The 26,547-nt window shown below is 39.8% G+C and overlaps 1 protein-coding gene across 10 annotated transcripts in view; it reads right to left on the bottom strand.

The window, feature by feature from the left end:
* The window catches only part of LRCH3 (leucine rich repeats and calponin homology domain containing 3), a 96,264-nt gene that overhangs the window by 10,547 nt on the left and 59,170 nt on the right, over window positions 1-26,547 (bottom strand). For 2 of the 10 annotated variants that reach the window (XM_058662023.1, XM_058662020.1), the window contains exons 10-18: window positions 23,601-23,677; window positions 17,478-17,529; window positions 16,945-17,094; window positions 12,780-12,830; window positions 11,440-11,493; window positions 7,300-7,374; window positions 2,061-2,109; window positions 1,452-1,559; window positions 188-294 (exon numbers count right to left, since the gene is read on the bottom strand). In XM_058662023.1, the coding sequence (XP_058518006.1) occupies window positions 188-294; window positions 1,452-1,559; window positions 2,061-2,109; window positions 7,300-7,374; window positions 11,440-11,493; window positions 12,780-12,830; window positions 16,945-17,094; window positions 17,478-17,529; window positions 23,601-23,677 (723 nt within the window). The remainder of the gene's footprint in view (window positions 1-187; window positions 295-1,451; window positions 1,560-2,060; window positions 2,110-7,299; window positions 7,375-11,439; window positions 11,494-12,779; window positions 12,831-16,944; window positions 17,095-17,477; window positions 17,530-23,600; window positions 23,678-26,547) is intronic. The other 8 variants (XM_058662027.1, XM_058662024.1, XM_058662028.1 and 5 more) reach the window with 6 other exon arrangements.

Here is a 26,547-nt window from a genome sequence, read left to right on the forward strand (position 1 = left end):
TTTTCTTAGAAAAAGTTAAAAAAGAATTTCCTTAATAGGTAAATTTCTTTCATATTCCTCAGAAAAAAACAGCACACAGGGATGCTTGTTTGTTCTATTAATAATTGTGTGCCAAAAGGACAAGTGATCTCAGGACTTGAGGTTATGGCAGATCACTGAAAAGTGTAATTCCAAGTAATATACATACTTTCCGAAGTTGCTCAATTAACTTCAGCTCTTCCTCTCTCTGTCTTGTTATGGGATCTGCAGAATCAGTGGCAGGTACAGAGGATGGAAGAAGGGGTGAAGCATGACCTAGAAAAATAATAATATATAAAATGATGGCAAGGCAACGCCCAATGAAAGGGAAAATATTCGGGTTTGCCTAATAATAGTTTCTTTGCGAGTATATCAATACTTTGTGGGTTGACTTTTTAAAAGAGATTTTACTGTGCAAATTTACAAATATAAACAATAATAGGGGAAAACTTCAAAATATCTATTATCTATTTGGCTTAAATACTTATTTAAAGGTAACACAGAGAAAAATACCTGAATCATAGAAGTCAAGAAAGTATCCTCACAATGTGAACAAAATCAAGTGTATGCACCACCACTGATGTCCAAAAGGCTATCTCAGTGCCCTGCCCATTTGTATCCAAAAGTTACCATCAGCAGCCACCATGCATAAGTTTTTTCCATTTTTCAATTTCCTTTAAACTAAGCCATGTTGCAAGTATTCTGCTGTCTGGCCTCTTCTGAGCAGTATTAATGTTTATGAGACCTATATAGGTTCCTGAATTTATTAATTTATTCATTTTTATTGCCTAGATGTACTCTATTGTACAAATAAATCACAATTCACTTATCTATCCCTTTGTTGGCCATTCTGTTTGGGGCCATGGCAAATAGCACTGCTAGATCTATTTGTACTTTCAGTATATTTGTGTACATACTTCTGAAAGTAAGACTGCTTGTTATGGGGTGTGTAAGTGGACATTACCAGATAAAGCAAACAGTTTTCCATACTAAGTACACTGCCACCAGCAGTGCACTTAAGAATGCACCTGTCTGTAACATCTAAAGTAGCTATTTTTCATTTGAAACATTTGATCTCAGTTCCAGATAACTTCTCCTTTGACTGGCTGTGTCACATTAGGAACATGTGATTTTTAAGTACATTTAAAAGCAATCATGGATTCATTAAGAACACAAACTGCTTTCTAACAACACAGAAAGAACAGGAAGAGCTCATTACAAAGAATAGTCGTGTCCTCGAAAGCCTTGAAGCAACATGTTCTCTGTTCTCTCCACGACCTGCTGTTGGGCGGTACAAAGCAAGCCCTCCCTGCAACAAATTCCTGAAAGTCTTCTTGATGTAAAGGTGCAATAACAGATGAATGCGGAGTTGTGTTCCAATCACCACTGCTCCCCACCCCAACCCTCTGCCTCTTCAAATCCCTGTCACCTGCCTTGGTTTGCTTCTGCCCTGCCAGGCGCTCGGAAAAGGAAGCTTTCAGGGCGTGGGGGTGGATTTCTCTGGACAGCAGCAGGAAAAGGATATGCAGAGGACTGATGAACTAAATCAGTGATGAAAAGCAAAAAATGGGATTAACGGACAACAGAAGAAAATTAATGCAGACATACATGTCATAAAAGTTCAGTATGTAGCACATAAAGAAAAAAATTAATATGGCAATGGTATCAAATCATAATTCTATTAATGGAAAGCTATGTATAGAAAAGTTATGCTGGAAGTGTGAAGGGTGACTATATGAGTCTTTAATCTCCATGTTATTTCTGGTACAGCAATAAATAAAGAATAATTGTTAATATCCCAAACACAGCCTTTGCAACTTTATAGCTCTCTTAGCTCACGCTCATTTGTTCATACCAAAGAACTGCATAGTTGAGCAACCAGTTGAGTTTAAAAAATGGAAAAATACAGAAAGTTTTCGGTTTCACCTCTGATTTCTCAAGGAAAAAAGAGGGCCAATGCTGTCTAAGGAGTAATTTCTCAGAAAAATTCTAGTAAAGAATTTTAATCTTGATATGGCTAATTGCATCTTTATGTCTGTTACCTGTTTCTGTCGTAGGTGAACTTGAAATAGCACTAGATCTGCCATCAATCTGTGGAGAAACAGAGATAAACCAATAATAACTCAAGAAGAGATATGAGGGTACTTCAATGTTAGTGAAAATATGGAAATAAAAAGAAGTTTATTCTGGTGCAAAAGCATTTCGGAGTTCATGCTGTTTTTTAAATAACACACATTTCTTTTTTTTTTTTTTTAGATTTTTTTTTTTTTTTTAATTGGAAAGCCAGATATACAGAGAGGAGGAGAGACAGAGAGGAAGATCTTCCATCCAATGATTCACTCCCCAAGTGAGCCGCAACAGGCCGGTGCGCGCCAATCCGATGCCGGGAACCAGGAACCTCTTCCAGATTTCCCATGCGGGTGCAGGGTCCCAAATCTTTGGGCCGTCCTCAACTGCTTTCCCAGGCCACAAGCAGGGAGCTGGATGGGAAGTGGAGCCGCCGGGACTAGAACCGGTGCCCATATGGGATCCCGGGGCTTTCAAGGCGAGGACTTTAGTCGCTAGGCGATGCCGCCGGGCCCACATTTCTTTTTCATGAGTTTAAAAAGCCCCTTTGCAGGGCTGAGCATAGTGGCATAGCAGCCTGACCCACCTGAAGCACCAGCATCCCATATGGGAACCAGTTTGGAGTCCTCGCTGCTGCACTTCCAGTCCAGCCTCCTGCTGCTGGCCTGGGAAAGCAGTGAAGGAAGACCCAAGTCCTAGGTCCCTGCACCCATGTGGGAGAACCAGAAGCAGTTCCTGGCTCCTAGTTCCTGACCAGTCCAACTCTGGCCATTGTAGATACTGGGGTATGAACCAGCAGATGGACACTCTCTTTCTTCTTTAGCAACTCTTACATTTAAATTAAAAAAAAAAAAATCTTTAAAAACACAATGTTTAAAGAGAAAAGAACCCTTTGTATGCATGGATTTCAAAATGGTTAAACACACACACAAAAAAACTGCCCCTTAATGCTATTTTTTGCAAATTTTAAAAATTTGCTCCATGCACATTTAGGTAATTTGGGGAATGTATATTTAAAAACATGTAACTCTCCTTCAAAATTAATCCAGAGATGCAAATTTGATGAAATTAGTAATGTAGAATGTTGTTTTAACCTAGATTTTCCTTTTACTTGTGTTTATGCAATGCATTTTCTCTAATGGGCCTTTCTTTTTTTTTTTTTTTACTTTTTTTATTATTTATTATTTTTAATTCATTAATTACATTGTATTATGTGACACAGTTTCATAGGTACTTGGATTCTCCCCACCCTCCCCAAACCTTCCCACCATGGTGGATTCCTCCACCTTGTTGCATAACCACAGTTCAAGTTCAGTTGAGATTCCCCCATTGCAAGCATATACCAAACATAGAGTCCAGCATCTTATTGTCTAGTCAAGTTCAACGGCTTCTTAGGTAGACCCTCTCTGGTCTGAAGACAGAGCCAGCAGAGTATCATTTCTAATGGGCCTTTCTTAAGGCCTCTTTTATAACGGTGATCCTAACACAAGAAATTTCTCAGAAAATATACGTAATATACAAAACAAAGTTTTTCTAGTAATATTTTTCTGAGATCATTTCTAAAGTATTTCTTCTCTAGAAAATAAAATGTAATGTTTTAAGAAAGTGTGAGGTAGGTTCCTAAATTTAATGTGGAAAAGTGTGTTTAAGATATTACAGATATGGGCCCGGCGGCGTGGCCTAGCGGCTAAAGTCCTCGCCTTGAAAGGCCCGGGATCACATATGGGCGCCGGTTCTAATCCCGGCAGCTCCACTTCCCATCCAGCTCCCTGCTTGTGGCCTGGGAAAGCAGTCGAGGACGGCCCAATGCATTGGGACCCTGCACCCGTGTGGGAGACCTGAAAGAGGTTCCTGGTTCCCGGCTTCAGATCGGCGCACACCGGCCTGTTGAGGCTCACTTGGGGAGTGAATCATCGGATGGAAGATCTTCCTCTCTGTCTCTCCTCCTCTGTGTATATCTGGCTATAATAAAATGAATAAATCTTTAAAAAAAAAAAGATATTGCAGATATATTTCTTTTTTAAAAAAGATTTATTTATTTTTCTTGCAAAGTCAGACATACAGAGAGGAGGAGAGACAGAGAGGAAGATCTTCCATCCGATGATTCACTCCCCAAGTGACCGCAATGGCCAGAGCTGCGCCGATCCAAAGCCAGGATCCAGGAGCCTCTTCCAGGTCTCCCATGCGGATGCAGTGTCCCAAGGCTTTGTGCCGTCCTTGACTGCTTTCCCAGGGAGCTGGATGGGAAGTGGAGCTGCCGGGATTAGAACCGGCGCCCATATGGGATCCCGGTGCGTTCAAGGCAAGGACTTTAGCTGCTAGGCCACCGTGCCAGGCGCACAAATATATATATATATTTTTAAAGATTTATTTTATTTTTATTACAAAGTCAGATATACTGAGAGGAGGAGAGATAGAGAGGAAGTGGAGCTGCCGGGATTAGAACCAGCGGCCATATGGGATCAAGGCGAGGACCTTAGCCACCAGGCCACGCTGCCGAGCCCACAAATATATTTCTTAAAATAGTACCTGAAACTAAGATTTCTGCAACTTACTGAGCAAGAGAACTATATAAGCTAGGTAAACTAGTATAAATTCTTCTTCAAAAGGGGAAATATAGTCAAGGCAACTGAAAAGCAAATCTTTAATGGATGGTTTAAAAATGCTAAAGACTTGGATAGAAAATTGAATCAACAAAAGCCAGAGTAACCAAATTTTATGGCTGACATTCAATTAAATTTAGATATAACTCTTACCATATAATAACTGAGACATTTCTGAACTAAGAACACCTTTAAAACTAACCTGTGCATACATCTGCTTCCTTTGGGTTCAATAATTTCTGAAATCTTGTTTCTAGTTGAAATTGGGTCAGACAAAATTAATGGCCGAGAACTTAAACTACTAACGAAGGGGACGGGCATTTACTTTGTTAGGTGGGTTCAATGCCCATGACCACAAAAGTATGCAGGCTCCTGCCACCCATGAGGAATTCCCCGAAGCTCTCCGATCTTGACTTTGACCTGGTCTGACCCAGGCTGCTCTGGCCATCTGGGGAATAAAACAGGGGATGGGAGAGGTCTCTATGTGTCTCTGAAAGCTCTCTCTGAGTTTCTTCTCTCTGTATCACTGATGTTCAAGTAAATAAATAAATCTTTTTTGAAAGGTTATTTTGGAACTAAAAATTTTGAAATCCATGTATAGATTTTTCATTATTATGTTTTTTTCCATAAATATTTCTGAAGACTGTAAGGAACCAGATGAGAAAGGCTGGCTAACCTGGAAGAAATCTGTTTTTTGTTTTTGAGACAAGGTTCATCAGGTTTCAGATGCTGTGAAACTGAGGATGGGGTGTGATGATGGTAATTTTTAGAAGGACATTAGGCAAGAATTTGAAATATTCAAGCAATCAGAGAAGAAACTCTGTCAAGCAAGTAAATTAAATGTATGGGAAAAACAGAGACATGGGAGAAGAAAATTACAACCATATTTAAGAAGCAGAATATATAGCAGGAATTATGTGTTCCAAAAACTGCAAAGCCCAATCTAAACTCAAATTTCACACATGTGAAACAATTGTGCTTACAGATCTGCACCAGGCACACTGCAGTGAGGGCGGGACCAAGGAGCCATAAAGGAAGGTAAAGAAACTGTGAAAGTTCAATCAGGTTTTCAGACAAGGAAAGGCATGTAGAAGGATCTGAGTTCATTTAGGGAAAGTCAATGATAGCATCATAATTGTTTTAAGTATAGAGATTCCTTTTTTAAAAGGTGTATTAATTTTTATTAGAAAAGCAGACAAGGAGAGACAGAGGAAATCTTTCATCTGCTGCTTCTCTCTCCAAGCGGTTGCAATAGCTGCAGCTGGGCAGGTCTGAAGCCAGGGACCAAGAGCTTCTTCTGGGTCTTCCACTCAAGAGCAGGGTCCCAAGGACTTGGACCATCCTTTCTTGCTTTCCCAGGCCATAAGCAGGGAACTGGATTGGAAGTGGAGCAGCCGGAACTGGAATCGCAACCCATTTGGGATGCTGGCAATAGGCTTAGCCTGCTACACCCCCACAGTGCCCACAACAGAGATTCTTACAAAAGGATTGCTATTTAAGTGGAAAATTTCCATATTGGAAACAAATGAAAAAACAGTATAAATTCACTTATGACTGATATAAGAAAAAAAAAAAAACAGAACTTTTTGACAGAATTACCAATCATTTCTTATGTAGCTTATGACAGCAATACACAATTACCCTGTCTTCAAAAACTAAGATATAATGGAATTATTTTAGAATCTAGATTTAATTGTTTTTTTTTAAAGATTTATTCATTTTATTACAGCCAGATATACACAGAGGAGGAGAGACAGAGAGGAAGATTTTCCATCCGATGTTTCACTCCCCAAGTGAGCCACAACGGGCCAGTGCGCGCCGATCTGAAGCCAGGAACCAGGAACCTCTTCCGGGTCTCCCATGCGGGTGCATGGTCCCAATGCATTGGGCCGTCCTCAACTGCTTTCCCAGGCCACAAGCAGGGAGCTGGATGGGAAGTGGAGCTGCCGGGATTAGAACCGGCGCCCATATGGGATCCTGGGGCTCTCAAGACGAGGACTTTAGCCGCTAGGCGATGCCGCCCGGCCCCTCTAGATTTAATTTTTAAGGCAATTTGTTTCTTACGTGGAAAAACAGTAAATATTTTAGGCTTGTAAATTGTATGAACTTTGTCACAATTATTCTAATTATTGTTTACTATGAAAGTAGAAATGGACACTATAAAAACAAAAGGAGCTGACTGAACTAATACACTTTATTTATCAAAACATGTGGCTTTGGGGCCTCAGTCTGCTGATTCCTAGTGTAGGATATTTTGGCAGTGATAGTTCTACAGACTTGGACTCATTATTTGGCATATGCAACAGACAACAGTTACTTTAAGTTTATGCCTATTATAATTGAAGTAAAATAACCCATGACCAAGAATAACCTTTGACAAGAACATCAGAAGGACATTTCATACAGAATCTGAATGTAAAAAATTTATGCAAGCTCTGTGACTCTCTGGTATTTCAAAAACTTCAAGTAGAATGAATGTTAAATAGTTTCATGAGCTTATACTGCAGTCTTAGAATTCAGAGTATTGCTAGATCAACCCCCTGCAACATTTAAGACCTCCCTTAATCTGTGCTCCCCAAATCTGCTGGTGCATTACAGTAACAAGGAGTACCTTAAGAGGAGTGAAGGCTGACGAATGGGACAGGGTGGCAGCAGCGCAGCTCACTTGATTCAAATCTGACAGCGACTAAGTTTCCAAAGAGAAAGACAAGAAACAGAAGGGGCATCTATGTCGGCACCATGTCAGACTGGCAGATCATGTCAGTGACATTAGAAAAGCAGAGATATTTCATTGACATACTCTCAAGTGGTTGCTTAAGATACTCATAGGACGGGAAAAGAACACTGGGGGAGAAAAACCTCAAAACTTACACAACATAATTTTCTTCACCTGTACAATTCAGGATTTTCTCAACAGCTTATACCACTTTAACCAAGAAATGAGAAGTATAACGTATTAAAAATGAGTTTTTGAAGAAGTAAAGCTGAGAACAGCAACATTTTTAGGAAAATGCTGTGCTGATCCTAGCGTAGGAAAGACAAATCTGACAGTCACAGGGTTTGTTCTAACTGAGCAGAGCTGGCATGAATAACAATCAAATTATAAAAGATCAGTCTAAATTAATCATAGCTCAATTCAGAGGCTGGGATGTGAAAAGACAGGACATGAGGCTTCTGCCTGAGGCCCTGAGGGTGAACTCGCCTTTCTACCCCTGTGAAATTCTGCATGGACCCGTTTGAGTCCTTGTCCTTTCATCAATGGACAACTAATTCCCTGTATTAAGGGATGCAGCTGGCAATCCTAGTGTAGACTCTCTTGTGCTAGTGTGTACAGACACATAGAAGAGACACAATATTCATATTGCTGTCAATTAGAAATAAGAAATAATGTCTTATATATAAGTTTGATAACAGATAAGAGATTTAAAACACCACAATTTTCTCATTTGCCACATGGGGAGTAGAAAAGACAGACTGATAAAGGACACTAGACAAGGCTTTACCTATCGAGACAACAAAATGTCGAAAATATTAGGGCTGTTGAAGTCTTCGTTGGTAAATACTTTTTAAAAAATGTAACCTAAGACCATAAATTTCTAAACAATGGGATAAATAAGCATGAACACATGTGGTCAATAAAATAAATACAAATTGTACTTTTAGTGAGTTAATAGCAGTATTTTCCTTTGACAAAAAAAGTTATAAAATGTATTACCACAACAAAAAAAGTTATATAATGTATTACCACAACAAAATTTACCTTAGTATAAGAAAAAATGAAGAAAAATCATGTACTGGGCCCCATGCAATAGCCTAATGGCTAAATCCTTGTCTTGCAACCACTGGTTGCATATGGGCACCAGTTTATATCTCAGCTGTTCCAATTCCCAGCCACCTCACTGTTTGTGGCCTGGGAAAGCAAGGGAAGATGGCCCAAAGCCTTGATACCCTGCACATGCGCAGGAGACCCAGAAGAAGCTCCTCGCTTCAGACTGGCTCAGCTCTGTTGTGGCTACATGGGGAGTGAACCAGCAGACTGAAGATCTTTCCCTCTGTCTCTCCTTCTCTGTCTTTCCTTCTCTCTGTAAAGCTGCCTTTCCAATAAAAAAAAATAAAGCTTTACTGAAAAAAATAATGTATGAAATAATTATGACAACAGTAATATTACGTATTTTTGTACTGTCTATGGATTTATTGGACCTTACTTCAACTAAATGTTCTTGAACTACTGTCAATCTAAAATATAAAAATGCTAAAAGCCATTACGTTGGCATTAAGGAGAAAAAGGAGGGAAGAGGAAGTAAAACTGGCCTAGATACTACTTCCCCAGTAAGACAGGACACGAACCCAGCAGGAACTTGAGCTATGGCCCTAGGAGAATGTCAGTGTAACTGATGTTAAATGTTACTAACTTAAAATCCTAAATCAAATTCAATATTTACCTTTCTGTATCATACCTGTTCATTATGAAACAATTTAGTGTGAAATTATCAGAAGCACAGTATGTATGTGCTCATTCAAGAAATATTTACTGAGTACATAATATTCTTATTCGCTGAGGAATTATGGTGGGGATTGAGTATACATGTGTAAATAACAGATTTGCAAAAGGCCATTTTAGAGATGTAACATTTAAAGACATAACATTTAGTAGTGGACATCTGGCAATCGTTGAGTTGCCATTTGGGATGCCTGGATCCCATCGTCAGAGTGCCTGGGTTAGAGTTCTGGCTCCTCTGTTAACTCAAGCAGCTGAGTTCTTCTTTCCCACAAATGGGAGACCTAGACTGAGTTCCTGGTGCCTGGCTTTGCTCTAGCCATGCCTGAGGCTGTTCAGGCATTTAGGGAGTGATTAGTGAATGAAGACAGATCTGCCTTCCAAATAAATGAAAATATATCTACTTCCTGAAAGATATGACATTTAAGCAGCTTCCTGATAGCTACATTTAAGCAGAACGAATCAAGGTATATCAGCAGGGAGGGCCAAGTATTTCACACAGAGGGAGCAGCAGGTGGTCAAGGACTGAACAGTAATCTGAACAAAAAAAAAGTGCTGGGACAGTCTGAGCCCAGAATGAAACTGGGGGAGTCCCCTTGGATGGGAGACTGTGTAAGATAAGCTTAATCTTAACTCACTCTCTCCCCACTTATTTTTTTTTTAAGTATTTATTTTGGGGAAACTTTGGAGTTATGAGGAGAGGCTAGTGCAAGAAGTCCATTTTCCATCTGCTAGTTCATTTCCCATATGGTTGCAAAAGCAAGCACAGGGCCAGGCTGAAGCCAGAAGCTTCATCCAGGTCTCTCACTTTGGTACAGGGGCCTAAACACGTGGGTCATCATCTGATGCTTTCCCCAGACCATTAGCAGGGAGCTGGATCAAAAGTGAAGCAGCGGGCCCGGCGGCGTGGCTTAGGGGCTAAAGTCCTCGCCTTGAAAGCCACGGGATCCCATATGGGCGCCGGTTCTAATCCCGGCAGCTCCACTTCCCATCCAGCTCCCTGCTTGGGGCCTGGGAAAGCAGTTGAGGACGGCCCAATGCATTGGGACACTGCACCCGCGTGGGAGACCAGGAAGAGGTTCCTGGTTCCCGGCTTCGGATCGGCGCGCACTGGCCCGTTGCAGCTCACTTGGGGAGTGAATCATTGGACGGAAGATCTTCCTCTCTGTCTCTCCTCCTCTGTGTATATCTGGCTGTAATAAAATGAATAAATCTTAAAAAAAAAAAAGTGAAGCAGCTCGGACATGAACCAGCACCCATATAGGATGCCATCATCACACGTGGTGGCTTTATCTGCAGTGCCTGGATAATCACGGCTTTTAATATTACTCTATATTAATTTATCAATTGTTTCTCATGCCAATTAATTTCTACTAAAACTCCAGAGGCTGGCGGACATATTCATCTTGAGGACTGCCCAGTTAAAATGTATTTTATTCATCTTGATGGAAATGAAAATGACAAAACACAGAGACATTTGAACAGACAATGGATGTTAAATGAATAGGAATCTCCTGCCGACTCATGCATGCACAGTGTCAGCAGTTACCAGCACACAGGAATTGCTACAGACACCAGATTTTGAACTGCTAATTTTCATAAGGCTCTGTGAAAAAAAAAAATAACATAAAACATGATGGCAAAAGCAATTCTATCAATGATTAGAATTCTCTTCCACAGCTGATAAGAGCCTGTAAAGCTCTCATGTGCCATTCATTTTTAGTTGCTGAGACGGGGGATAAGCCGGTCAGCATTAAGAATACATAGCATGCCAGTGAATATCTTCTTTGATATAAAACATAAAAGTGGAGGAACAATCTTAAAATGTATCTAAAACCAAAGCAAGATTATTTCTGTAGTTTAAATACATAATAAAACATGAGGTCAAATACACAATTGTGCAGTCAAGTGTTATGGGGAGGCCACTTGGCACACAGGTGATTCTGAAGGAATGATTAATAGCTGCAAGCGAAGCTAGAACATAAAGATACAAATATTATGCTATGTTTCCTTTCCCCAAGATTCTCAATATGATGTTTCACTTTTGTGAATTACAGCTGTAGGTTTTGGGAACACTAGGTAAATCACAGATGGTAGTGTAGGGAAACAGTTTTGGTTACTTATAAAGCAATGACTGCTGATGCTCATCACGTGTTATGGTATTTACAGAACTTCTCAGTGAAAAGTACAATGACTATTCTTTGATTTCCAGAGACAGTATTATTGCAAAATTCCATTTTGGGCAACTCTTACCACTAACAAGGCACTATCATCAGTGTGTTGAGACCTTCTGGATGGGAAGGGACACTGGGGAGGTGGAGAGAAAGGAAGCAACGTCAAAAACAAACTATGCACACATGTGACGTATCTCACAACTACACAGGTGACATATCTCACAACCACACACGATGAAGGAGAACGTATTAGGACAGACTTATGAACATGCTGAGAAATAGGGACAGGTTCACATTCATCTGGAATACACGCACCAGAAAGCCAGTAAGTTTCAGTACTGAAAATCAGTAGTGATTTTATTTCAGGCTAAACAATTTCAAACACAAACTGTTTCCTAAAAAATTTTCAAAACAAGGAGGGGATAGTGATTACACTCTGCTCATGAAACAGAAAGCAAAGTATAGATACAGTAATAACATGAATAACTGCAAAACGAGTGAGCGTGTGAAAATTAAATAATCAACCCATAGGCATGATTTCTGGTCCAGACAGCTTGTCACTACTTTCCTCAGACAAATAACAACACAATTAAACAACTTGAAAGCTGTTAATGTAATTTTCCTGTGACTCTTTAGTTATCACCCAATGAATGACCTGAGAATAACCATCAAGAATCAAATATTAGGATAAAAAAGGAAAAAGGTATGAAGCATAGTAAGCTTTGATGATCTGAACTTTTATATTATATAAGGTGATTGTGTCATTGATAAAAACCTGATTGTCGTTTTCAAACCACAGATTTCATACAAATCGAAGTAAAAACTCACGTGCCTTTATGCATTTTAAGGGAAAAAATGATCATAAGTGGAAACAATCAGAATGTTGAAATGAAGAGAAGCTCATGAGAATGTTGATAATAATACTCATCTACCTATGAAATGATGTCATGAAATGCAATAAAAAATCTAATCATCATTTTGATAAATCAAATAAGTGTGCACATGTTAAAAAGATAAAGCAATGAATTTCTGTTAACTTGCAATGAAATATGACTTGATATTATAAGATTAACGCAAACAAAGTGCAACTGGTAACAGTGAAATGACCACTGAGGCTGAGAGACCATGCAGGATGTTTAAGGTTGTCATAAAGCACACGGGTCAGATCAGCCCTCAGCACGGCACCTCATTACACAGCAAGCTTCCAAAATGGATGGGAGGTGATGGGAGCTCACCAGGAAGGGGAGGGGAGGGCTAGCATAATCTCTAGACGGTAACGTATGGCAGAGGAACCCCAATCTACAGATTCCAACAAATAGCAATATTCTGATCACTGAAAATATGCTAATCACCCCCAAAATCTTTTGTTTCATTGCAAAAACATTAAATTCCAAAGAAAAACAGATGAAGAAAACTTACCTCCCCATCTAAGGCTGGCTGCTGCTTCTGTGGACTTCGTGATGCCTTTTGCTGTAGGCCCACAATCAAGAAAAGAGAATTTGGTTAGAATCAGGACCACCAGAAAAGACAAGTTCTATTGACCTAATCACCCTCATGAGAGTTACGCTCAGAAGCTATTGTGTAAGTGTTTTACAACTTAAATAAGGAAGAGCAAGAAACTGATAAATGGTACTTTCATTTATTAACAAGCAAACAAAATTTTAAAACTATGTATACCTACAGAAATAAATTCATACACAGGCTACTGCTCTCTCTTTTCTCAATGAAGTCATCTTCTCTTTTAATGGCTTCAAGTGTCATTCTAATATGAGATAACTTCAGCTGTAAGCCAAATCTCAGCCTTGTATTTTCTTTCTTTTTTTTTTAATAGTATTTATTTATGTATTTAAAAAGCAGAGTTGCACAGATAGAAAGAAAAGGAGAGAGAGAGAGAGAGAAAAAGAGAGGCAGGGATAAATCCTGTGTTTGCTGGTTCACTCCCCAAACATCCAACAATGACTAGAGCTGGGTCAAGCTCAAGCCAGGAGCTTCTTCTGGGGCTCTCCTGTGGGTGAAGGTGCCCAATGACTTGCAACATACTTTGCTGCTTCCCTGGGTGCATCAGAAGGCTGCTGGATGGGAAGTGGAGCAACTACGACTTGAATCAGGGCCACATGGGATGCTTAAGCCACATGGGGAGGCTCAGTGTCACCAGTCTCATAATCTGTTCTTACACAGAATCTCAAATAATCTTTCTTACTATGGAAGATAAACATCATTTTCATTTAGAGATAATATTGAGAAGGTGGCTGGTGCAGTAGCTCAACAGGCTAATCCTCTGCATGCTAACACCAGCATCTCATATGGGAGCTGGTTTGTATCCAGGCTGCTCCACTACTGATTCAGTTCCCTGCTTCCGGTGTGGGAAAGCAACAGAGGATGACCCAAGTCATTGGAACCCTATACCCATGAGTGAGACCTGGAAGAAACTCCTGGCTTCTGCCTTTGAATCAGCTCAGCTCTGGTTACTGTGGCCACATGGGTCGTAAAATAGTGCATGAAGATCTTTTTGTTTCTCCTCTCCATAAATCTGATCTGCCTTCAATAAAAATAAATACATATTTTAAAATATTTATTTATTGTATTGGAAAAGCATATTTACAGATAGAAGGGAAGCTAAGCAGGGTTGGGCGGTTAATACGTGGATGGGAGAGAGATCTTTCATTTGCTGGTTCACTCCCCAAATGGCCAGTCGGGCTGGTCCAAAGCTAGGAGTGTGGAGCTTCTTCTGGGTTTCCTTCTTGGGTGCAGGGGCCCAAGCACTTGGGTCAGCTTTTTCTGCTTTCCTAGGTGTATTATCAGGGAACTGAATCCAAACTGGAGCACCCACAAGCCAAACTGGGATCCACATGGCATGCTGGCACCACAGATTGAGGCTTAACCTACAACATGGTGCCAGCCCTAAATACAGGATTACTAAAGCGTAAAGGCTGGCAGTGTTGCACAGTGATAAGACCTTAGAATCAGAGATATCTAAAGTCAGCTTGGCCATTCACTTTGTGCCTTGACTTTAGGAAACTTACTAAATCATTCTGTGCCTTTATTTTCCTCTTTTATATAATATTTGGGGGGATCTATTTTCTTTTTATTTATTTGCAGTATTATGACAGAAAAAGATTTTCCATCCACTAAGTCATTCCCCAAATGTCCACAACAGGCCAAACAACAGGAGCCCATTGATCAAATCTGGGCGTCCAAAGTGGACAGTAGGGACCCAAGTACTTGAGTGCTATTGCTGCCTACCAGGTGTGCAGTAGCAGCGAGCAGGGATCAGAGTGGGAGCAGGAACACAAAGCTCAAGTATTCTGATACAGGATGCTGAGATCTCAAATGGTGTCTATATCACTGTCCTCAACATCCACTCCAACTGTTAATCTTTCTGAGCATCAGTTTCTTTATCCATAAAACGGTAACCATGTTACAATGATCACTGGAAAGATTAAATGAGTTACTACACAGCAGTACCTGGGGCACTGGCATTGTGGCACAGTGCGTTAAGCTTCTGCTTGAGATTCCAGCATTCTATGTCTGAATCCCAGCTGCTACTCTTCTGATCCAGCTTCCTGCTAATGTACCTGAGAATGCAGCAGACGGTGACCCAAGTAGTTGGATCCCGTCACCAATATGGGAGACCTGGCTGGAGTTCTGGCTCCAGGTTTTTTGGCTGGCTTTAGCCTGGGCCATTGAGGCCATTTGGGGAGTAAAACCAGCAGAGATGGAAGATCTTTCTCCCTTATTCTGTGTAACGCTACCTTTCATATAAACAAATATTTCCAACAAAGAGTACCTGGCACATTGTATCCAAAAATACTAAGAAGTATTATCATCTTCACCATCTCATTCATTTTTTTATTAGTCTTCAGTACAAACATCCTCTGCCAGCAGGTGTTTTCTACTGAATGTTTCCTATTTCAAATTTAAGTTACAGAGGCTCATACTTCACTTCCTCCTGCTTCAATGCCCATTAGCAAGAAGCAACCCACCCTTACAGGGCCAACCCTTCCTTTCCTCCTGCTATATCCTAGCAACTCAGTGTCCCGTATCACTTCCTTTACAGACAGTTCTGATAATGTGTGCACTCTAACTATTCTTTCATTTTTGATATAAAAGCAGTCAAAGCTGACTGACTCGCCAGATTTTTTTTCACTTCCCAAACGAGATCTAAGATGTGTCTGGCAGGCAAGTTTTACATTTTTATTTTGTGTAAGATTTATTTCGATAATTTGAAACCATTTCCAGTCATAAAAAAATGAAATCTTGTTCTTATCCAACTAAATACATGCATTTGGAAATCATTATGCCTAATGAAATAAGCCAGTCCCATTGAGACAAATATCATGTTTTTCCTGATTTGTGATAACTTATTCATAGATAGCAAAAAAATGTAATCTGCGTGAGTGAGATCAACATTCTGGGATTTGAATATTGCTTACAGCCCTCATCTATACTCCTGAGGAATAGGTTTGTATTTTTGTGTTTTAAATTTTTGCTTGCTATGTGTTATCTTTACCCAATGAAGTGTTAAACCTGTTGAGTGCAAAGTGAAATGAAAGTATGTCATTGTAAAAGGAAAAAAAAAAGAGAAATAAGGAGCAGGGGGTAGGTGGGGAATGCAGGCAGGAGGGAGAGTTTGATGGGAAGTATCACTATGCTCTTAAATCTGTGTTGTGAAAAATGTGAAATCTGTTCACTTTATATAAACAAACAGAACAAAAAAAGAATTAAAAAAAAAAAAGGCAGAGTCACAGAAAAGAAGACACAGAGAGAAGTCCTCCATCCACTGGTTCACTCCTCAAATAACTGCAATGGTTTAGGGCTCTGTCGTGCTGACATCCTATATGGGCCTTAGTCCGAGTCCCAGATGCTCCACTTCGTATCCAGCCCCTTGCTTATGGCTTAAGCAAGCAGAGGAGGATGGCTTCAGTTTTGGGCTCCTACACCCACATGGGAGATCTGGAAGAAGCTGTTGGCTCTCAGCTTCAGACCAGCCCAGCTCTAGATGTTTCAGCCATTTGGGGAATGAACCATCAGATTTCTCTGCCTTTAACAAACTTTGCCTTTAAACAAAAACAAATCTCACAAAAGACACCCACTGTAAGACTAGAGGGGAGAACAGAAGGGAAGGGAAGGAACTTGGGGGAAGCAGAAGGGAGACCCAACTGTCAACTAAACTGTATCAAAAAAAACAATTAACAAAGTCAATCTCAAAAAAAAAAAAAAAAAAAAAAAAGTAGAGGTGGGACTTGATACCAGGCACTGCAATACAGGACCTGAGCATTGCAAGTAGCGGCTGCACCATAACACATACACCTATACAGTGCTGCTACAGTTTACACAACACTTTCATGACTTCATTGATGTTTACTACATTACAAAAGGAAGAGATGGCAGGTGAATGACAGTCTAGCAAGATAACCACAATAGGGATGAGGATGATCAATCACAGACAGGGTATCACTCTAGCCCAAACCCCTTCTATGACAGAGAAAGAAGCTGCCAAAATCAACAGGCTCCCTCAGCAAAAAACAGCATTTGCTTCTAAGCAACTTTAAAGAATACCTTTCGGTAAACTCAAGGAACTCACCTTGACAAAGTCCAGGACAGCATCTCTCTGAATCTGCTTGGTCCTAATTTTCTCCTCTTCATACTGCAGGGCTGCAAGCTGAGCCTCCCTCCGAGTGCGCTCCACCAGCTGCTCTCTTCGCCGCTGAAGTTCTAGGTCTGCATGCGACAGCTACAACAAAACACACCATTTCACAAGTGGCAAGTGCAAGTGGGGACAAGGATCAACTAATCAACACTCCTTACTAACTTAGGGAATCATTGCTAACCTGCAGAATTTTGACTTTGCCGTCACTGAGCACTTCTATAAGTGTGTTATTGCTAACATTTTCCCATCTTAGCACTATTCTGTATGTTCTATAAAATCATTACAAAGGTGAGGTTTTCTTTTCTGTCTAAACATGTTTGAAAACTGTTAGCAAGCATCATGTGCATATGGTATATTAACTGAGACAGGTAATGAAGCTTACAGACATCTGAAAACCAGTGGTAATTTAGATATTACAGAAGAAAACCATTTTAATTAAAACATCAAGAAAATCTACTAACAATTACCTGATTGTGACTTGGTGACAATGACAAGAGAGAAGATGGCTCAACTGGAACCCTGACATACACACACACACACACACAAAAAAAAAAAAGGAAAAAAAAAAGAAAAACTTTTTGATAACAAGACAGATAAAGGACAAGTGAAATTGCTTTCATGGTTAATATACTTTTCCTTTAATCAGTAGGCAAATTTTTTTATATAATATAAAAGTTATAGTTACAATAAAAGAGCAACTGCATTTTATAAACTTGAGTCTAGTCATTAAATTAAACCCAAGGAATACCTGATGTCTCCAACTCAGGTTTCGTGTAATAATATCACTAGTTAATCTATAGCTAGCTAACATACTGAGCCAGCCAATATTGATGACAGTTAAAATGAGATCACATTTCAAACAATATTATTTCTTTATAACAAAAGTAACTATTATCTTCTTTAATACCAAGATATATGTAAACTGAGATAGTTTTATATATATATATAGTCATTTTATCCACAGAAATCATAAACATTACAGAACCTGGCAACTTGTAAAGCTCTTTTCTCTTTATTTTAAACCGATGGAAAATTCAGTAACAACAAGTCTATTGGTTTTTACTCTTAAAAAAGATGAAAATATTTCATGCTATAAAATTTTTAAAAATACTACTTGCTTCATATATTTTTAAAATATTATTTGTTTGTTTATATCTTATTTAAAAGGCAGAGTAACACAGAGAGAGCTATCTTCCATTTGCTGGTTCATTCTCAAATGCCAGTAACAATCAGGACTAGTTCAGACCAAAGCCAAGAATACCACTAGGGTCTCCCACATGGGTGGCAGGGGCCCAGTACGTTGGCCATCATCAGCTGCCCCCTAGGTACTGGCAGGAACCTGGGCTGTGTCGGAAGTGCGCTGTTAGCTGGGACTTAAACCAGGCACTCACACATGGGATGCACATGTCTCCAGCACTGGCTTCACCCTCTGTACCACAACAGCCACTTCTCAGTTTCATTTCTTACAATCTGAAATTTACTTCTTTCTTCAACAAGTCTTACTGTTTCAAGCCTTTATAACTCATCTGTGTGTCTGAAATGGAAAAAGTTGAAGTAGTGACTTTTTGACATATAGGGTCTGAAATTTGAAACCATGATTACTAGCCTTCAGGCTAATTTAAATGCTTTGCAATCAGTGACCTACTGGATAAACAAAAATCTGCAGCAGCACCAGCAGCTTTAGTCTGCTTCAAATTCTTCAGTCTGGCAATGGGGCCTTCCTCTGGACATCCACCCTGGACTCCTTCCTCAAGCATGTCTCTAAGTAAGACTACTCTTAAAATCCCCATTATGGCAATCTTAATCTCAGAAAACACCCCCTTCAAAGTTTTATCCCTTTAAAATTGGGATTTATATGTTAAATTCTAAAATTTTTATATTTACCATTATGATTCAGCCACTGGTGATATTGTTCTGAGCATACGGAAACTAATACTCACTGTGTCCTTACCCACATATGCTCAGGCAATAGGGAAGTAATTTTCCCAGGACGACCTAGACTGTAGATTGTGGGCTGGACTCAATCCTTCTCTGTCTAAGTCTGCAGTAGCTTGTACTCTTTTTCTTTTTTTTTTTTTAAAAAGATTTTTGTTGTTATCAGAAAGCTGGATGTACAGAGAGGAGAGACAGAGAGGAAGATCTTCCATCCGATGTTTCACTCCCCAAGTGAGCTGCAACGGGCCGGTGCGTGCCAATCCGATGCCAGGAACCAGGAACCTCTTCCGGGTCTCCCACGCGGGTGCAGGGTCCCAAAGCTTTGGGCCGTCCTTGACTGCTTTCCCAGGCCACAAGCAGGGAGCTGGATGGGAAGTGGAGCTGCCGGGATTAGAACCGGCGCCCATATGGGATCCCGATGCGTTCAAGGCGAGGACTTTAGCCCCTAGGCCACGCTGCCGGGCCCAGTAGCTTGTACTCTTAACTATGCAGCCTATGAGAATCACCAAGGACCTCAGCAATTACAGCAAACAAGCTACTGATATTACAAATGAGAGGAAACCCAAGTCCCCAGGAACTAAGTATTAGCTACTTAATGACAGAGCTTGAAATAGAATGCAAATTATTTATTAATTTGTAGTTTGGTGCTTTTTACACTACATCATTATTTCCCGCCACTGAAACAGAAACTGGGAAGGAGGAATGGAGGAGCACAGAGACTTAAAGTCATACAGGCAGAAATACAAAGTTAGTCTAATGGAGAACTGGACTGTGAAGAGTTAAAGGTGGAGGAAAAGAGCTTTAACCCACTGTGCCACTGTGCTGCCACAGTAGTTTTTCAAAGGTGATGCAGCAGGTGCTACAATAGGCTGTAAGCCCACGATGCCAACTCTACACACTGGTGCATCTCTCAGTCTGCATAGGTGGCCAAGGCTTGTATGCCCTGGGTCAGGAGGGTAACGTCTGGCCCATGGGCCATAGAAAGGCAAGAGCTGGGACTAGGCTAGAGGCAAGGTGGGAGCCTGGCACTCAGTCTAGGTGTCAGGTGGGTGGCAGGGACTCAAGCACTAGTGCCATCAACTGCTGCCTCCCAGGTGTACATCAGCAAGAAGCCGGAACTGGAAGCAGATGAAAGAGTTAAATCAAGGCACTCTGATAGGGGATGCTAGAGTCTTAATTTCTGTACCAAAGGCCCATCCCAAAGTAGCTTTCTCTTTTTGCTCACTAGAGTTAGAATGATTAGCAAGCAAGCAACAATTTATCACAGTGATTAAATTCTTTTATTTATTCTTTATTTTTTAATTGGAAAGTCAGATACACAGAGAGGAAGATCTTCCATCTGCTGATTCACTCCCTAAGTGGCTGCAATGACTGGAGCTGAGCTGGATCCAAAGCCATGAGCCAGAAGCTTCTTCCAGGGCTCCCACATGGGTTCAGGGTCCCAAGGCTTTGGGCCATCCTCGACTACTTCACCAGGTCACAAACAGGGAGCTGGATGGGAAGCAGGGCTGCCAGGATTAGAACCGGCACACATATGGGATCCTGGTGTGTGCAAGGTGAGGACTTCAGCTGCTAGGCTCTCAGGCCCAATTCAATTCTTTTAAACCTTTATAATTGATAAGACTGCTGAAATGGATATTTGTTGTCGCTGTAGTTAACATGTTGTGTAGCTTACAGACAAGACTTGTGGGCTTCAGAGCTGTCAGTCATATAAACATTTTTAGCAGGTTTTTGTCTTTAATTTACTACTACACTTGAATGGATGATCTAGGATGGCAGTTATTTTCAATGAAATTTATAGCTGTATTTCCACATTTGACAAAATTTTGGCACATCGTTTTATTTTTTTTTTTTTAACAAATATAAGCTAACTAGGAATATGTGTTGGTTACTGGGTTTATGAAATTCAAGTGCCAATCAGCTGTAATTAAAATGAGGGATACTGTCAGGTAGTTCTAATGTAATCAGAAGTGTTCAAAAGCTAAAGAGACAGGAAAGAGAGTTTGAGAGATGCAGGAGAAAAGGAGGTCACACAGACCTGGAAATGGAGGGGAAGCCGGCTTTGTGGCTCACGGGGTTAAGCTGCCACCTACGACATAAGCATCCCATATAGGTACCAGTTTGAGTCCCGGTTTCTCTACTTCCAATCCAGCTCCCTGCTAATGTGCTTGTGAGAAGCAGAAGCCAACCCAGGTGGCTGGAATCCTGGATCCACAGGGGAAAACCAGATGAAGCTCCTAGCTCCTGACCCAGCCTCAGTTACTGCAACCATCTGGGGAGTGAACCAGCTGATGGAAGGTTTCTATCTCTGTTTCTCTTTTTCTCTCTCTCTCTGAAACTTAACCTTTCAAACAAATAAATGAATCTTTAAACAACAATAAGAAAATGGAAGGAGCTATGAATTAAGCAACATGGTACTCTAAAAGCAGGGACTGACACCCCAGTTGATGGTCGGCAAGGTAACATTCCTGTAATCACAAGGAACTGAATTTTGCCACCAACATAGAGCCTGAAAAGCAGAGTCTCTCCTAGTCATCTGGTAGGAATCAAGGCCAGCCAATACTTTGACTTTGGCAATAGAAGACCCTAAGCAGGGAATCTGCCCAGGCATCTTTGCCATAGAACTGTTTAAAGCTCTGATTTTGTAACAGAAACAATGAAAAATCTACATGTAAGGTAAGTAAGTAAAAAGTTAGCTTTTATTTGAGGGTTTCTGCTAAATCCTATGGAACCAAGCTTCACTTCTGATGGAGTCAGGAGATGAGGGGGACAGGAAATAAAACCTAGGCCCAACCAAGGGGAGAAAATGTAACAAACTCATGCATGATGCTTGGATATCAAAATATTTAATTATCAGTACAAAGACACATGGCAACTAAAAAGCCATTTTGAAATAAATGTCAAAGCGTAACAAATTTAACTAAAGCTCAATGAATGGCGAGTTAAGACTATCAAAGGCTAAGTTATGAGATTTCTTTTATTATTCTTCCTATGTTTTCTTTATTCCATCTTCACTTTGGTCCCTGAGATAACTTTAATATTCACGCAAGTGTAAATAAAAAGCTCTATCTGGTGTCTTGTGCGGTAGCTTAGTGGCTGAAGTCCTGGCCTCACATTGCACTGGCATCCCATATGGGAGTCAGTTTGCAACCCAGCTGCTGTACTTCTCATCCAGCTCCTTGCTTGTGTCCTGGGAAAACAGTGGAGGACAGCCCAAAGTCTTAGGACCCTGCCCCCGTGTGGGAGATCCAGAGAAAGCTTCTGGCTCTTGGCTTCAAATCAGCTGAGCTTCGGCCACTTGGGGAGTAAACCAGTGGATGGAAGATCTTTCTCTCTGTCTCTCCTTCACTCTGTAAATCTGACTTTCCCATAAAAATAAATAAATCTTTAAAAAAAAAAAAGCTATGTCTGACAGAGGCTGGCACTGTGACTGGGCAGTGTTGGAGCCCAGTTCATGTCCTGCTTTCTCCACTTATAATCCATTTCCCTACTAATGGCCCGGGAAGGTGGTGGAAGATGGCCTAAGTGCTTGAACTCCTGTACCATATGGGAGATTCAGAAGAAGCTCCTGGCTCCTGGATTTAGCCTGGCCAAGCCTGACCAATGTGGAATAATGGGATGAATCAGTTGATGGAAGATCTCTTGATTTCTCCCTCTAGCTTTTTAATTTTTTTCCCCAAGATTTATTTTCCTCTGAAAGGCACATTTTACAGAGAGAGGAGAGAGAGAAAAAATCTTTCATCCACTGGTTCACTTCCTAATTGGTCAAATGACAAGAGCTGATCTGATCTGAACTTCAGAGCCAGGAATTTCTTCCAGGTATCCCATGTGGGGCCAGGAGCTCAAGGACTGGGTGATTCTTTGTTGTTTTCTCAGGTGGTGGTACAACAGAAAGCTGGATTGTAAGTGGGAGCAGCTAGGACAAGAACCTTAGGCCCAAACAGGATGCCAGCACCACAGGGAATAGGATTAGCCTGTTGTGCCACTGCACCGATCCCTCTCTCTGTAACTCTCTCAAAATAAATAAATGAACAATAAAAGTAGTACCAATTCTATATGACAGGTTCTGTGCATAAATACATTTCTACTTAAAAAGAGGCACATGAAGTCTACTATTTTAAGACTTCATATAAACAGAGAAGAATCAAAGACTGGAAAATTTTCAACTACCATGACAAGATTTATGAGAAGAAACCTTTGAGAAGCAGGGCTCTAGATGGTCGAGTTAATTTTAGAAACATTCTTGGAGGTACCTGCTAGTAATAATGGAAATATATTAATTGAGGTAGGAATGAATATGTACATCTCTTTCTACTATCCAGCCAAAAGTTTAAATTAAAAAAAAATAGAATTTCTGATTAAAACCCTTTTTGTATGAATATACATTATTATGACTACAAAATCTCACTGCTATTAAGTACATTCAAATCAATTAATTTTATAATAGTCTAGGTGAATGTAGAATCAATAAATCAATTTTGCCTCTTTTATTGAATGAGCACAAAAGCACATTATTCAGTTTTAATATATGAATCCAAAACACATCACATCGAAACATTCTTATCATACACAGAATTTCACCAAACCATATTCATTTCATCTCTCATCACTGGGCTTTAAGACAGAAACAAATAAGTAGAATTAGTTTTTCACACCTGTTTTGATATGAGTATCTTCTTACGTCTTCTGTTTTTTGAAGCTCTCTAATTGCTACTGGTTTTATGGGTGAACCCTAAACCAAAAACGCAGAAATAAATCAACTTAACATAGGAATCCACGACTGTGATTATACAGTTTACTCAACCTAACAGAGATGTGCAGAATACACTAAAAAATACTTTCACAGACTCTTCAAATGTGAATTTTTGTTTAAAAGCATTACAGATTATTATAACTGTTTTGATAAACATGATCACAATCTACACTGTTTTTAGACTTCCTTCTTACTGTATTATATAAATTGTAGTAACCAAATACAGTGATGCATACTTAAAGAAAAAAATGAAGGGTTGGAAAGGAAGGTAGAGGTCATCTAGCACAGGACAGGAATTCCTACCTGCTTTATCCTAACAATTGTTTAGTTTCTCTTGAAGATTTCTAATAAGCTGCAACTCACTTGGGCAGAATGCATTTCTTTACTTCTCTGCTACCACAAATTGTCTGTTTTCTTAGCCACTCAAACAATTCTTGGTATAATTATGGGATATCAACACAAAAGTAATTTTTATTTTCACTAAAATAGAGTATTAATTTAAAAGGAAAACTGGCAATTCATTAGCAAACTGAAAAGATCATTTCAAGAAACATTACTAAGAAAAGTGAAACTGACTTAAATGAGATATAAAAGTGTAAATTAACTACAGTGGCTTAAAGATTATAACTACATATTTGTGAAATTAAATCTATGGAACCTATGCAATTTTATTTCAAAACCAGAAAAATTAGTCAAAGTGGGTATTTTTTTTTCTTTTTTAAAGATTAGTTAGAGAACGAGAGACAGAGATAAAGAATATCCATCCACTAGTTCACTCTCCAAGTGGCTGCAAAGCTCAAAGTGTATCTTTCTGTCTTCTCTTCCCCCATGCCTTCCATCATTCTTTCACACAAACAAAAATATGAGCATGAGAATTCAGCTATAATTCTGGAATCCTGAGTAGAGAATAATTATTCTAATTTTAGTGACAATGATATTTTTTAAATAAATATCTGCCCTATAATGTTATATAGTTCAAGTCCTGGCTGCCCCACTTCTGATACAGCTCTGTGCCTTTGCACCTATTTGGGAGACCGGGAAGCAACTCTGGCCTCCTGGCTTCAGCCCGGCCTACCTCCACCCATTGCAGCTATTTGGGGTGTGAACCACTGAATGGAAGATCATTTTCTCTGTCTTTCCCTCTCTGTCACTCTGCCTTCCAAGTACATAAACAATTAAGAAAACAAACAACAATAACCAAAAAACCCAAGGAAGCATTCATGACACAATGAATGAGACAGTAATTTAATTAAAAAAAAGTATTAAATCATGCCTATTCAAGAAGCTTTTAAAATATATATATATATAATTTTTAAATATCTCATATACATTATGCCAACTTTTTAAAAATCGGCATTTTAAAAACCCAATTATTTAATTCTTATATACTGTTCTGAAATACAATATCTCTTCACTTGTTGAAGCATTTAAAGTAATAAGGGCGAGTACTTTGTGCAGCATTCATACAATCATATAAACTATCAGATACAATGGGAAGCTGGAATTAGAAAACACACTACAGAAGAGTCAACATAATTATATTTCAGAGACGGCACTAAAATTTTTCACAGTACTCCAACAGGCTTTTTGACTTTTAGTAGTGATACCTATCTATACCGTCTCACCAACCATACAATGATCAAGCAGACTACAAGAAAAAGTAATCCTTTAAAGATTAAAACATGTCACTTTTAAATTTATTTCAAAGTAGTTTTAGCCTTTGTTCAAATAGGGAAGTTGTGTCCTAAATCACAAGTAGTAGCATCAGTCAGAAGGTACATTTATGACGATCCTTCAGCAGTGGGACTCTGGTCACTTTTGATCAACTTTAGATACAAGAGTGTCCTCTGAACACCAACAAAAAAATACTGCATTAGGGGGCCTTCAGATAAAAAAAGCCAAAGCACATATATTTTTAAATAAAGATAGTTTTCTTCTACATGTGCCACTTGAAGTGATTACTGTAGAAGGCTAAATATATCGTGCTCCAAAAAGCCTCCAAGCATTTCTCAAATAACCCCGGCGCGGAGTCTGGGAACAACTCCAGACGTGAACGTCATGTACTGAAGTGGAGCCGTTTCTCGGTGCTGACCTGACTGAGGAACGCGCTTCTGCCCCAGACCCTTGGGGAACTGCCAGAGGTCCTGCAGTGGGCTGAATGCTCACTTGTTTTCTAAGGCGAACCAATGCCCACCAGAAGAGACACCCAAGAATTTTAACAGCAAACAATTCCTATTCTGCGTGGCTTAGCATACAAGCACCAACATAATTAAACATCTTAGAAAAAAATCTATGGTTAAGTTGTATGTTACCTCAAAAGCCAACTTTTTTGGTTTATTTTCTGATGAACTACTGACTGAACTATGATTTACAAGCTAGTAATAATAAAAAAGAAACAACAAGGAAAAGCATCACATTCCTTTGTATATTCTTTACAGGCTGGGGGTTACTTTTAGGACTTTATTTCTTCTTCAAAATTCTGAAATCTGTCTTTTTATCTGAAAATAAACCTAAACCCTACTTAACACTAATATTTTTCTGAGTAAAAGAAAGTAAAAGAGCAAAAAATTGAAAAATTCAAGACTGAAATCACAAATGAACATGATAAAACAAGTAGGCCTACGAGAACTCTGAGGTCAACCACCCCCATTTGGATCTACTACATGGGTTGGAAGAAGCCCAAATCCTGCCTTGCAGGATCCAAGGGCATCGGAATGACAACCAGGAGCACTGGGTGGTCCGCAGAAACAGAACAGTAAACTTCCTTCGGACTAGGGAGAGGAGCTTTCTCTGGTCCTTGCCTGGTTCCGACTTTGGGTCCCCACCCTCTCTTGTAATGACCATCAGGA

The sequence above is a fragment of the Ochotona princeps genome, chromosome 3, assembly GCF_030435755.1.
Source record: "Ochotona princeps isolate mOchPri1 chromosome 3, mOchPri1.hap1, whole genome shotgun sequence".
NCBI lineage: Eukaryota > Metazoa > Chordata > Mammalia > Lagomorpha > Ochotonidae > Ochotona > Ochotona princeps.